The sequence below is a fragment of the Podarcis erhardii genome (genome assembly GCF_964252035.2).
Source record: "Podarcis erhardii genome assembly, chromosome: 1".
Taxonomy (NCBI): domain Eukaryota; kingdom Metazoa; phylum Chordata; class Lepidosauria; order Squamata; family Lacertidae; genus Podarcis; species Podarcis erhardii.
In genome coordinates this window covers 120,452,456-120,467,450 of record NC_138497.1, presented here as the reverse complement: position 1 = coordinate 120,467,450, position 14,995 = coordinate 120,452,456, and the positions used below count along the sequence as shown (strand labels likewise).

The 14,995-nt window shown below is 45.3% G+C and overlaps 1 protein-coding gene across 2 annotated transcripts in view; it reads left to right on the top strand.

The window, feature by feature from the left end:
- The window catches only part of MYO3B (myosin IIIB), a 309,308-nt gene that overhangs the window by 61,251 nt on the left and 233,062 nt on the right, over nucleotides 1–14,995 (top strand). For both annotated transcript variants that reach the window (XM_081847505.1, XM_081847504.1), the window contains one exon: nucleotides 7,698–7,774. In XM_081847505.1, the coding sequence (XP_081703631.1) occupies nucleotides 7,698–7,774 (77 nt within the window). The remainder of the gene's footprint in view (nucleotides 1–7,697; nucleotides 7,775–14,995) is intronic.

Genomic DNA, 14,995 nt, shown 5'->3' with positions numbered 1-14,995 from the left:
TGCTCACTATAAGTGAAATATACTTGGAGTCGAGAGTGGATTTCATGCTCTATGTTCAGCTCATAGTGGTGAGGAGGAATGGAAGTTCCCCCAGAATGTCTGCTTTATATACGTTATTTACACAATGGGCCCCATGTGATTGGCTAATTCTGGGATTCTTCTGTAGGCCAATCAGGTTGCGGATTCACTTCCACCTGAAGCTGGATTGGGTGGCTACTGTGGACCAATCAGACTGCTGCAATCTGGAGCCTATTGTTCTAGGACCAATCAGGCTGCTGCATTCTGAATCCTATGGTTCTGGGATCAATCAGACTGCTGCATTTTGGATCCTATTCAACTCAGCACATAACAATAAGGCAGCCTCCTGTGTTCTCAGGTATGGGGAAGAGGAGGAAGAAGCTGCTAGTCTATCAGGTTACTCGCAGGAAGCCTGACCAGCAATCAGGTCAAACAAGCTCCCAGCCTCCTCCCAGTGGCTTATAAGTCTTGGATGGAGTCATGGGAGGAAGGAGGCAGAGGAGAAGCTTGGAGAAGGCAGAAGCTGCTGTTTGAGGGATGAACCAGCCAGATCGCTCCTGAGCTGATGGGAAGGGTAAATTGGGGGTGTTTTCTCTCCCCGCGGAGTCTGGCTATTTCCATCTGGCAGAAAGATGGCAGGACTGCCTCCCCAAACATTAGGAGTGTTAAAATTACCTGCTCTGATGGAACCCCCAGAAATTACAAAACAGTTTGGAAGGAAGAGAGGGAAAACTCTGGTCCTGATCTGATTGTACGTAAAGCACACCAGCTGTGGCCACGTGCCCATATCTTGCTCAATGAATTGTCAATAGTAACAACCAGGTTTTTTGTGTCGGTGGTGGGATCAGGACTTACACCAGTTACCTGATTTGGGCTGTCTATATGTGTTCAGCCCAAGCAATTGAATCAGGCCAAGAACCTTCCATGCTTCTCCCTCACGCTGCATTCAGATCAGAGCATTTGTTCACAGAAATAATATTGGGGAGAGGCTCTTTTTTCCCCAGTGCAGCAAAGGCAAAGAGGAAATCTCTAGATTTTAAATATTATCTTTTCCATATGAAAAGAAGGCACTGTTCTTTCTAAAACAGTTTTGACTAGCCTTTAGCATATTTATTCACTCTCGGCAGAAGCTGAAGTGGTCCTCTGGGTCCAAAAGCTAACAGATCCATTTAATTTGCAGTTACAGCTGTAAGATATGAGTGTGACTGAAAATTGGAAGCCTCCATAAAAGGATTAAAGAGAGACGGGAGGAAGTGGGTTTTGCAGTAGACTTCTGAATAAGCTTGCTGATTTCTTGGGGAGGATGCTAATTCAAGTAATAACGATAGCAATAATAAAAAGAGACGAGGCAGATGTGACTCACGCAGCCAAGTTTTATGTCTTCAAAAATGGGGTCAGCACATTGCATCTTCCTCCCACCACCCCATACAGTGGTACCTCAGGTTAAGTACTTAATTTGTTCCGGAGGTCCGTACTTAACCTGAAACTGTTCTTAACCTGAAGACCACTTTAGCTAATGGGGCTTCCTGCTGCTGCTGCGTCGCCGGAGCACAATTTCTGTTCTCATCCTGAAGCAAAGTTCTTAACCCGAGGTAATATTTCTGGGTTAGTGGAGTCTGTAACCTGAAGCGTATGTAACCTGGAGTGTATGTAACCCAAGGTACCACTGTACTTGCAAGTGCCTAGCAGCAACTAACGCAATCAGTTCGCAATCGCCATCTTGGGACAGAGGCTATGCACACATTACTGGTTAGTCTGGCTCCAATGTGCTTCCACTGCTGGTGTTTGAAGCCAGGTACACATGACACAGGTAGGACGCAGGTGGCGCTGGGGGTTAAACCACAGAGCCTAGGACTTGCCAGTCAGAAGGTCGGCAGTTCAAATCCCCGCAATGGGGTGATCTGCCGTTGCTCGGTCCCTGCTCCTGCCAACCTAGCAGTTCGAAAGCACGTGAAAGTGCAAGTAGATAAATAGGTACCACTCCGGCGGGAAGGTAAACAGTATTTTCGTGCGCTGCTCTTGACTAAGTGGCTTACTCATGCTGGCTACATGACCCGGAAGCTGTATGCCGGCTCCCTCGGCCAGTAAAGCAAGATGAGCGCCACAACCCCGGAGTCGTCTGCGACTGGAGTTAACGGCCAGGGGTCCCTTTACCTTTACCTTTTTACACCTGACATCAGCAACAACCCATCTTTATCTTGTAGCTTCTTGAGAAATACTCCTATATGGTTCATTTGCCCTCAAACCATCTTCTATTGAATTTGAAAATGGAGGCCACACTTAAGCAGAGGTGTGTGCAGTGCAGATGTTCATTGCACATGTGCAGAAGATAGCTTCATAGAATTTGATGGAGTTTGATGTGGTTGCAGGCAGGAGAAACAAATCAGGTAGCTGGGCAATGGTGTGTTTCCCCTCTGATCTCCCAGCCCCTTCTATTTTTACGTCTAACATCTGCTGTAGCTTGCTCACAACTTCGTGGCATTTTTGGTTGCTCCTATAAAGGTATTGCCTATCTGGGGATTTTGCAATAAACCTCCACACTCACTCACCCCCACCCCACCCCACTGAAATTCCTGTCCAGAGGGTTACAACAATAATATAAAGAAGTGAATAAACATGCATAATACTGGGTTGGGAGAGTTAACCAGCAAACACAGGGTTCCCCATACTGGAGTCTCCAGCTGTCTTTGGACTACAAGTCCCATCATTCCTAGCTATCAGGACCAGTGGTCAGGGCTGATGAGAACTGCAGTCAAAAAAAAAAAAAAAAGCTGGAGACCAAAGTTTGGAAAACACTGAGCCAACAGAACAAGACAGAAAAGTAATTCACATCAGGTCAGTAGCTCAGTTGGTTAGAGTGTGGCAATGATAATGCCAAGGTTTCAGGTTTGATTCCCTGTATGGGACAGCTGCACATTCCTGCATTGCAGAGGGCTGCACTAGATGATCCTCAAGGTACCGTATTTTTTGCTCTATAAGACTCACTTTTTCCCTCTTAAAAAGTAAGGGGAAATGTGTGTGCGTCTTATGGAGCAAGTGCAGGCTGCGCAGCTATCCCAGAAGCCAGAACAGCAAGAGGAATCGCTGCTTTTGCTGTGCAGCGATCCCTCTTGTTGTTCTGGCTTCTGAGATTCAGATTTTTTTTTTTACTTTCTTTCCTCCTCCAAAAACTAGGTGTGTCTTGTGGTCTGGTGCGTCTTATAGAGCAAAAAATATGGTACCTTCCAACTCCAGAATGCTATGATTCTATGAAACCACAATCTATTTTTTTTGGGGGGGGGGGACCTTTCAGTATGTAAATGTGGCTTCTCAAAAACCACCCTACTGGGCAGCAATCGCCAAGCAGAATAAACTCCTTTATATACATCCCATCTGGCACTTCAATAAGTGCTAATTCCCTGGTACTTCCAAAGTAGCTGAATTTATTTTAAGAGCAAAGGCTCTGTGATTGCTTTGTGCAAGGAATGTGAGAGCAGATGCCTGTTTATTGCAGGGAGGTGCAGAAATTCGTTATTGATGAGTAGTTGAAACACACAGTTTTGAGGAGCCAATTGGGCAAACAACTAAGCTAAAGCAACAGCTTATTGAGTAGTCTCATTGGCATCTAAAGGGTAAGGGGTGGAAATCACATTTTATCCGATGCTGTCTTCCCGGGACAATAATTAGCACCAGCAGCTTGCTTGAGCTGCAGGAAATAACCCGTCAATGCCAAAAGAAAAGAGCACATCGGAGGGAGGAAGTAAAAAAAAGGGAACAATATTGGTTGAGTAGCATTTTTCAATATTTTGCACATAATCACCATGTTGCACTCCCACAGTGGGATATAAAATCCAAAATAGAACAAGAATGGCAAGCGATTGATGCTATCAAGTGGCTGTGCTTTAGTGAGAGAAGAGTTGGATGAGAGAGCCATAAGTTTAGGTGGCTTTTTGTCTGATGCTTTGACATACATTTCTGACATTTTTTAAAAAAAACTTGTAAAATATTTGATGGCACAAAACGTAATATGTTTGCTAAAATGAAATGTATGTGCATTCCAAACCCATTTTAAAACTGGAGGAAACCTAAGCGCTGTCCATTTAGTCCACAGAATGACACAGGTACAATTTCAGATTTCAGTGTGTTTGCACTTATGCAGTGGCCAAAATTCTTACAAAGTACAGTCATACCTCGGGATAAATATGCTTCAGGTTGAGCGCTTTCGGGTTGCGCTCCACGGCGACCCGGAAGTAACGGAGCGCATTACTTCCGGGTTTCGCCACTCGCGCATGCGCAGACAGTCAAAATGAGGACACACGCATGCGTGGAAGCGGTGAAACGCGACTCAATCCGCCAGAGCCTGTCTTCATGTGCAATGCAAGTCCCTAACTCACTGAGGGTTTGAGACCCATTAGCTACCCTCACCTGGTTTAGCCAGCCAGTGGAAGCCATTCCAGGGTGTGGCTGCTGTCACATGCAGACAGCTTCTAGGACAGCGGTTCTCAACCTGTGGGTCCCCAGATGTTGTTGGACTACAACTCCCATCATCCCTGAGCTCTGGCCTTGCTAGCTAGGGGTGATGGGAGTTGTAGTTCCACAACATCTGGGGACCCACAGGTTGAGAAAGGCTGTTCTAGGAGCCACAGGTGTTAGCTGAATGCAGGGTTGGGGACCAAAGATGCAAAACTACCCCAGAAGGTGTATGATGTGTCCCCCACCAGTGGTACTACCCCTCCTCTAACACCCCATATAGCCTAGTTAAGTTGAAAACAGGGTGGCCCACTTTCTCCCAGCACAAAACCGCCATTGGATACACCCTATTGGTTTCACACACTGATTTGTCTCTGCTCTCCCCAATGAATCCTGGGGGTTGTAATTTGGTCAAGGTGCTGAAAATTCTGTTTGGGGGGGGGCGGTCCCCACCTTCCCCTTTGAAAACTACCATTCCCAAGGAAAGGGTTTAGGCCTTTAAGTCTAGTTTAAGTCCGATGCAGACATGACTTCTGAATACCTGTTTACTCTTATATACTGTACTTGTCACTTTTGGTTGTGATCAATACATGCTATTAAGCCCAAGAGAGCCATTTTAAAATTGAATACAGATTCTAGGCGATCTACAGCAAATTACAAAAAAGGAAATTTTTGCACATGGGCGAGAACTACAGAGATCAATATTCAGTTAGTGAACAATTCTGTAAATGGTTGCTAAATTACTCCGAACTTCTCTGAGTTATCCCTCTTATAGTACATAATTTGTTCTTTGTTGGATGACTCTATAAGGTCTTCAGTTCCCAAATACAGATGGAGATTAGGCTCCCCCCGACATCCTTTTTATTGCACATTTACCATGATTTCTGCGCTTATGATGCTGTTACTTGTGATTCCACTTCCAATACAAGCATTTTGAGGTGGTCAACCTGCTTCATTTCCAGTCAGTGGATATCCTCCTGAAATCCCATAACTTTCCTGCTTTTGTTGTGTTAAAGTGCCTCAGGGCAGCAATAACATGGTTGCGTTGGAGGAGTACAGGCGATTTATGCAGTGGTTATGTTCCAGGCCCCTGTGTGCATAAGTGAAGTTGTGTAAAGTGGGGAGCACCCTTTAAACGCCCTCTCCACCACTCTCTCTTCAATCCATACCCAAAATGCCGTATGTAAAAAATATTCACAACTGACATTGAAGCTCTGGGGCTGGCAGGAGGCTGGGGGATAAGTGGAAAAGCAACTCCTGCTACTGCTGCTGCACTTGAAATTGAAATTGAAATACTTTATTGTCACTTGTACAACTTGTATACAGTGAGATTACATGAGCACCTCCCACACAGCTCTCTTAGTCTTAATTCCCCTCATTTACTGGCACAAACCCACCAAACCCGAAAGTCAGTTGCCCTGTTGTTATCTTTTCATTCAGCAGCCTAACAGCCCACACATAGAAGCTGTTTTTTACCCTGTTGGTGAGACTAATCATGCTTCTGTATCTTCTGCCTGAGGGCAGGAGATCAAGAAAGTGCCGGCCAGGGTGTGAATCATCCCTGAGAATTTTCCTCACTCTCCTGAGGCAACGTTCTTCCGCTATGTCATCCAGCGAATTCATGGGGCAGCCCATAATATTTTGTGCTGTATCCACCACCCTCTGTAGGCACTTCCTATCAGTTGATGTCAAACCAGCGTACCACACCGTGATGCAGTATGAAAGGACACTTTCTGTTGTGGACCGGTAGAAGGAGATCATCAAATGTTGATCGGCATCGTTCTTTTGCAGTACAGAGATGGAGTCTCTGTTGGGCTTTCTTAACCACCTGGGTTGTATTGATTTTCCAAGTAACGTCTTCACTGAGATAAACTAGGAATTTAAAGGAAGAGACTCTCTCCACACAGCCCTGCAGATCAGCTGTTAGGCGGGGAGACTGAGCAGTGTAAACAAAGCCACAATGAGCCTCCAGGTTGCTTCAGGGTTCTCTCACTGATGTCCTCTTCGGGCTCCAAGAAGAGTGCACTCGCAAGACATGAGCTCTCTCCTGCCATTTCCGGGTTTGAATGGAATGATTTCCTGGCACTATGCGTATACAGTGGTACTTAATTCGTTCTGGAGGTCCGTTCTTAACCTGAAACTGTTCTTAACCTGAAACACCACTTTAGCTAATGGGGCCTCCTGCTGCTGCTGCACTGCCGCTGCACGATTTCTGTTCTCATCCTGAAGTAAAGTTCTTAACCCGAGGTACTATTTCTGGGTTAGCGGAGTCTGTAACCTGAAGCGCCTGCAACCTGAGGTACCACTGTACACGGTTGTGCATGTGTCGATTGCACATGAATGGGGAGGGGGGATACCTATATTGCAGATAAAACTGAAGCAGAACAAATCCATCACTAATGCACTATGAATGTGTCAATAAAAGGTTTCAGTATACATCTGCAATAAGACACCAGTCTAGAGGGACCCATCGTGATTTCCACAGCTGCAATATAATGTAAAAAGGGAGCGGGTGGCGCTGTGGTCTAAACCACTGAGCCTCTTGGACTTGCTGATCAGAAGGTCGGTGGTTCAAATCCGCATCGCAGAGTGAGCACCCGTTGCTCTGTCCCAGCTCCTGCCAACCTAGCAGTTTGAAAGCATGCTAGTGCAAGTAGATAAATAGACACTGCTGCGGTGGGAAGGTAAACAGCTTTTCCATGCACTCTGGTTTCTGTCACGGTATCCTGTTGCGCCAGAGGTTGTTTAGTCATTCTGGCCACATGACCTGGAAAGCTGTCTGTGGACAAACGCTGGCTCCCTCGGCCTGAAAGCGAGATGAGCGCCGCAACCCCATAGTCGCCTTTGACTGGACTTAACCATCCAGGGGTCCTTTACCTTTACCTTTATATATATATGGTGTACTTTGAGCCAAATGATCTGCCAATCTCAAATGTAATTTGCTTGACATCTGTCCAAATGGCAGAGATGCGCCACCATAGAAGGTGATTGATTCTATTCAAACAGAAGCCTCAGTTGATTCTGGGAATGACATCTTGGCTAGGCAATTCCAAAATGCACCGACTTTAGAATTGCCTGACTTGCATAAAGTCACCCCTTAGTGGGGGGAATTGTATAAATCTAATGACCTTGATTGCCCTCTTTGGCATTGTATTGAAAGGGCAATAAGGATCAGTTTTCAAAAAGGAATGCTATTGTGCCAATATTTGGAATGCATTTTATCATTACAGGTGTTTCTGCACAGCTTACCAGCACGAGGCTGAGGAGAAACACATCAGTTGGAACCCCATTTTGGATGGCTCCTGAGGTGAGCTATAGTTTGCTTATCGTGTGTACGCTTATTTCTATTAAACAGCTGCTTTGAACTGGTTTTTTTAAACTGCTAATTTCATTATTGTATTATTTGTTATTTTGGTGTGTGTGTTTTTGACAGTCAAGTAGAACATAAGTTATTAAATGCAAAAATAAAAAGCCAGTTTTAAGATTTCAAACCCCCTTTATATATAGGATACTAGCCATCCATCTTTAAGAATAAGCCGAGTAAGAAGATTGGGACTTAGCTGAGGTGACCGAAGTTATGTGCCAAAAACAGGGCAGCAAAGTTTGAACCCACATCTATGCTGAATGGCAGTTTCCCACTGAATCTGCTTTACATCCAACCTGATTCTATAGCAGGTCTTCAGAGGAATTTGTTAAATGCTACAGTTTCTCTAGGGATGCGGGTGGCTCTGTGGGTTAAATCACAGAGCCTAGGACTTGCCGATCAGAAGGTTGGCGGTTCGAATCCCCGCGACGGGGTGAGCTCCCGTTGCTTGGTCCTTGCTCCTGCCAACTTAGCAGTTCGAAAGCACATCAAAGTGCAAGTAGATAAATAGGTACCGCTCCAGCGGGAAGGTAAACGGCGTTTCCGTGTGCTGCTCTGGTTCACCAGAAGCAGCTTAGTCATGCTGACCACTTGACCTGGAAGCTGTACGCTGGCTCCCTCGGCCAATAAAGCGAGATGAGCGCCAGAGTCGGTCACGACTGGACCTAATGGTTAGGGGTCCCTTTCCCTTTCCCTTTACAGTTTCTCTAATCTGGCAACACTCCCTCCAACAGTGAACTCATATGGTGAGTGTCATGAATGTGTCAGTGTCATGGCAATAGAGTCAGATTCCCCCCCCCCTTTAGGGGAGGAGGTCAGGAATTCAGATTAGGAGAAAGAAAACTGCAGCAGAAGTACCTGGTCCAGAGTGTTCTATTGTTCCAGTACATCTCTAGCCTTAGGAAGTCACATTGTAGAGCCAGTGTGGTGTAGTGGTTAAGAGCAGTGGACTCGTAATCTGGTGAACTGGGTTTGCTTCCCCGCTCCTCCACATGCAGCTGCTGTCACACTTCTCTGAAGTCTCTCAGGCTCACTCACCTCACAGAGTGTTTGTTGTGGGGGAGGAAGGGAAAGGAGAACGTTAGCCGCTTTGAGACTCCTTAGGGTAGTGATATAGCGGGATATCAAATCCAAACTCCTCTTCTTCCTCTGACTCTTAAGACTCAGAGCCCAAGGAGAGCCACATTTTTACCTCCTCCATTGGGTCAATGGCTGCTAAAGTAGACTTGTCCCCTTTAAATCAAGAGGTTCCACTCATGCAAGATAGAGCTAGCTACTGAAATGATGCAGCAACACCTTTTTAAGGGTCAGTCTGAAGGTGACTGCCGCTGAAACAACATTTGAGCATTGCTCTTGCGGAGCCATGCATGGAGCTGTCCAGGGTGCCACTGAAGACTTGCCTTCTTCCTGCTGAGCCTGTCACTCAACACAAAACAAAGTGGGCTATTTTGTAAGAGGAGGATGGTGAGAGATGCACCTGGTCCCTTTAAAACATTTAGACCCAGAATAAATGCGACACCAGGGCCTATGCAATGTTCAACACAAGTAGCACCTCATTTTAAACACCACACAAACAACCTCTGCCTGGTCAGTCATCCTACATGTGCTGCACACTTCTTTGAATTTTCCAGTGCACTTCTCGGCTCAAAAACATGTATTAAAATGAATATTTTGGGTGGCAATGCAATGCATGAATATTTAAGGGAAAATGCATAGGGAATTGATATTTTGGGGAAAACATACAGAAATGAATATGAAATGTATACTATTGTGAATGTAAAGGGTTTTTTTGGAGTTTTGTTAAAAAGAAAGAAAAAGTTCCCACAAAATTGGATGGAATCAATATGTCAAGAGGGAAAAGGACCAGAAATGGACTGATCCCCCTGTACTTGTTTGAAACAAGGACCTATTTACATATAACACCGGTCCTGAAAGACCTACATTGGTTCCAGTACGTTTCTGAGCACAATTCAATGTTCGTGCTGACCTTTACAGCCCTAAATGGCCTCAGCCCAGTATACCTGAAAGAGCATTGCCACCTCCATTGTTCAGCCCGGACATTGAGTTCCAGCTCCGAGGGCCTTCTGGTGGTTCCCTCACTGTGAGAAGTGAGGTTACAGGGAACCTAGCGGAGGGCCTTCTTGGTAGTGGTGCCCACCCTGTGGAACGCCCTCCCATCAGATGTCAAGGAAATAAACAACTACCTGACTTTCAGAAGACATCTGAAGGCAGCCCTGTTTAGGGAAGTTGTTAATGTTTTATGTTTTATCGTGTTTTTCATATTCTGTTGGGAGCTGCCAGTGACTGGGGAAACCCAGCCAGATGGGGAGTGTGTATATTATTATTATTATTATTATTATTATTATTATTATTATTATTTACTTGTTAGTGCTCCGCCAATGTGCACAGGGGTCAAGAATGCCACCCCTGTGTGAAACACTCATTGCCTGTACACAAGAAGCAATAAATGAGTGAGCAGCAAATATCCGAATGCATTTTAATACAACTTTTTATTTTTAAACTGCATGGATTAAAAAATAAGGCGGATCTTTCGAGATTTAAAAAATAACATTTGTAATGGGATAAGGGGTTGCTTGTGCGTAAGCGCCAAACCGCTCCAAGTTGAGTAGTTGGCTAAAACTTTCCCTAACCGGACAGCCCTTACTTCGTGACTGTCTTAATCACTGGCAGAATCTGTCAGTGGGCGTTTCCTGAACTTTTTCCAACATAAAAGCTCCTTGACAGAGAGTCTCCGCCTGGATTCCCTGCGCGACAGCTTTCTGCGCAGAGTGGGCGTCCCAAGGGGAGGTCCTGAGCTCTCTCCACTGGTCTCGCTGGAAGCGTCCCTGAGCTTTCCCTCCGACTCCGACTCCTTCCCTCCTTCCTCAGCAGAAGCTCTCCCTCTTTCCCTGCTGGTTCCCTCCCCAGCATCCGGGAGCCTCTCCAACCCCCCTGAGCTCCGATGGCAGTTCCCTGCCAACGTTCTTACTGAAAAACAATGTAATCTTCAATGGCATTCTAGAAATGTCCTGTTGAACCAGCCTTTCCAGCTAGAAGCTCCGGCTGCTGCTTTAAAGCAAAACTTCTTATCTAATCAAAACATATTTCTTTGGATGGATCTATTTAAATGATAACTTTCAATATCCATCTTACGTTCAAAATGACGCTGCAACTGTAATGTGCCGGGCAGCTTTAATTAAAAGGCTTTAAATACCTTTCAATGAAAAAAGCAAATGCCTAGCAAAAGTGGCAGGATTCTACGTACAGTAATTGGAAACAGCAAGCTCGGTTTTATAATTCATTGGAAATAAACATCACGCCCAATGCATACAAACAGTCTAAAAAAGGGCCTTGGTTGCCTTTTCCCTTTTCTCCCCTCCAGCATCTCCTATTTGCTGTTCAGTGGCCCGTATCACAGGGCTCAAGGTCAGTCGCAGCTTAATAGCTTGAGGTTTCTTTACTTCCTATTTAGCTAACATTAGCTTCCCTGATCCGGACGGACGTTTTGTTCTCTGCCCGAGTACCATTTAAATAAGAGGGAGAGTTTATGTCGGCCAAATTCTAAGGGAAAGATGCACATTTAGACAAATAAAGTACAAAATCCATTTGGTTTTTTGATGCCTCAAAGGCATCTGAAAGTCACTGTGCACATGCAGATTGTTGGAATGGGGGAAGACAGTTTCTCTGCAGGAAGGAAAGATTGTATACATGTCCCATTTATAACACAGAAGGCAAATTTAATGCTCATTAGGCAGTGTCTCGCTGTAACTATAATTTTGCAGATTCACTCCTCTCCCAGTTTGCTGGTATTTTTGCAGAACGGAGTCATGTTTGGTTTGGGAAGTGGGTGGCATTGCTTCAGATAAACCGTTGTTTGTATAAGAGCCCCTGAGAGAAAGGGGAGAGGACTCGCATACCCTCCAACATTTCTCCGATGAAAACAGGGACATCCCATTCCATAATGATAATTTCACTATTTATACCCCACACATCTTATTGGGTTGCCCCAGAATTCTGGGCAGCTTCCAAAATATATGAAAACATAATAAAACATCAAACATAAAAAACCCTTCCCTTTAAAGCACTGCCTTCAGACGGCTTGGGGGTTGGATAACTCCATACCCTCCAACTTTTCTCCAATGAAAATAGGGACGTGCTAAGGAAAAGCATGTGGTGCTGTGGGTTAAGCCACAGAGCCTAGGACTTGCCGATCAGAAGGCTGGTGGTTCAAATCCGCGTGACAAGGTGAGCTCCCGTTGCTCGGTTCCTGATCCTGCCAACCTAGCAGTGTTCGAAAGCACGTCAAAGTGCAAGTAGATCAATAGGTACCGCTCTGGCGGGAAGGTAAACGGCATTTCCGTGCACTGCTCTGGTTCGCCAGAAGTGGCTTAGTCATGCTGGCCACATGACCTGGAAGCTGCACGCCGGCTCCCTTGGCCAATAAAGCGAGATGAGCGCCGCAACCCCAGAGTCGTCTGTGACTGGACCTAACGGTCAGGGGTCCCTTTACCTTTACGGAAAAGCAGGACATTCCGGGATAAAATCAGAAACCAGGACAGCTTCTCTAAACAAGGAACAGCCCTGGAAAATGGGGACACTTGGAGGGTCTGAACTCATTCTTCTTTCTTCTTTGGTGATCACTCATAGCCGAGTATGATTGTCTTCCGTAAACACAGTTTTATCAGTGAGTCCGTAAGTGACTGTGGAGGCCAATTCTGGATCCACACATCCTTCCACGGTGTGGACGTTGGTTCCCAGGGAGGAGTTGATCACGGTAATGGTTTGCCAAGTATGCCTTCCTCTTAGCACTTTTCTCCCTTGTGTTCTGAGTTCGAGTGTCTTCAAAGTCCATGACACCTTTGGTAAAGGCTGTTCTCTAATTGCAGCACTCGCAGGCCAGTGTTTCCCAGTTGTCGGTGTTTAAACTACGTTTTTTTAGATTTGCCTTGAGACAGTCTTTAAACCTCTTTTGTTGACCACCAGCATTGCGCTTTCCATTTTTAAGTTCGGAACAGAGTAGTTGCTTTGGAAGACTATAATCAGGCATCCGCACATGACCAGTCTAACGAAGTTGATGTTGAAGAATCATTGCTTCAACACTGGTGATCTTTGCTTCTTCCAATACACTGATATTAGTTCGCCTGTCTTCATGAGTGTGAAGATATTTAGGGTGAATTCATAGAACAGACACTGAGGCAGGGATTTGCCCTTGCCTTTCTAATCAAGCACAGCTTCTCTTCTGTGGGGGGAGGGAGGGGAAGGGAGGGAAAATGGGAAAATAAGGATAGTATGTTTCTGGATAATATGTTTCGTTTTAATTTTGAATAAAAAGTTATTTTTAAAAAAGAAAGAAAAAAATAATAATGAACGAATTCCTAGCCCCACAAGTAACCCAGAGATGCATTTTAAATAAAATCACACATTCTACTCATGTAAAAACACCAGGCAGGCCCCACAACCCAGAGGTGCATTTTAAATCAAAGGACACATTCTACTCATGTAAAAACACGCTGATTCCCGGACCGTCTGCGGGCCAGATTTAGAAGGCAATTGGGCCAGATCCAGCCCCCAGGCCTTAGGTTGCCTAACCATGGGTTAGAGCATGATGCTGATAACCCCAAGGTTGCAGGTTCGATCCCCATATGGGACAGCTGCATATTCCTGCATTGCAGGCATTTATCCACAGGGTCCCTTCCAATTCTACATGATTCTACTTCATTAACAAATGGATTCTATGGATCCTTTGATTAACTATAGATAAAACTGTTTCTTTTCAGGGCTGGGGATGTGTTTTAATGATTGGACAGCCTCCATATATATTGTTTTGCTGCCTTATAACTGAGCCGATGGCTATTTTTTATATATATATTTCAAAATGGGAGGGCTAAAAATGAAAGGCAATTGATTTTGCTATGCCTAGCAAAATTGGCTGTGACTTCCTTCTGAGTTACTGCCTCTAAGGAGTTCATTTACATGATTTTAGTGAAGTGACATTATTGGGAACAGATGTTTTTGGAAAGAGGATGAAGAAATTTCAAAAGCTTGAAATGTGTTAAGCTTCCTGCCATATTGTTGCCCCTTGCATTTTGACAGTCTCTGTTAATGGTAAATGCCAAGATATGACGGGTTTTTATTCAGGATGTAAACGCTGAGTCATCATTCTGGGAGGACGCCTCACAATCAAATAAATTATATATTTTTAAAAATAAAAGCTATATCTGTCATTTACTCCTTTAAATTTTGCCCAGGCATAACTCATAATGGCAAGCATTAACCATTTGTGTGCAGTTTTACTTCACCATATCTTCTTCAGCCTGTTCTCTAATGCTTTTGAGTTATTCTCTCTATGCAACTCATTGCTCTCTCTAACCCTAACCCTAACCCTCCTAAAATCATGATTAAAAGCAGACTCTCCTCATGATTCCTGTCAGAAGTTCAGCCTATACAGTGGTGCCTCGCAAGACGAAATTAATTCGTTCCGCAAGTTTTTTCTTCTTGCGAGTTTTTCGTCTTGCGAAGCACGGTTTCCCATAGGAATGCATTGAAAATCAATCAATGCGTTCCTATGGAGACCGTCCCCGGACCCCTTTTGAACCAAGGGGCGGCAACGGGGAGAAGCGATTCTCCCCGCTGCCCCTTCCCTTGCTTTAAAACAGGTCTGGCAACGGGGCTGGCAACGGGGCTGGCAACGGGGAGAAGCGATCTTCTCCCCGCCGCCCCTTGCTTCAAAAGAGGTCCGGGGACAGCGGGGAAGACGCGCTGCGCTTCCCCACTATCCCCAGAGCTTGCGGGGCAAGCTTCGTTTTGCGAAGCCAGCCCATAGGGAGATGCGTCTTGCGAAGCGGCTAAGAAAACGAAAAACTGCTTCGTCTAGCGAGTTTTTCGTCTTCCGAGGCGTTCGTCTTGCGGGGCACCACTGTATATGAGTAGGACCCTGGCAGAGACACATGCCCGACTGGCATGTTCCCTCAGTCCTGGTCAATCGTTCTAGAGCTTCATAAGCTTTCATCAGTCCGAACATCACAGCGACTGATGCCAACCGACACCAGCACACTTAGGGATCTGCAGAGTCTTAGCATCTTGCGTGACAGACCTCAGCAACTCAGCATTTTGGCTAATCTACTTCATTTACATATAAACACACACGGAGCACTGCAACATGGC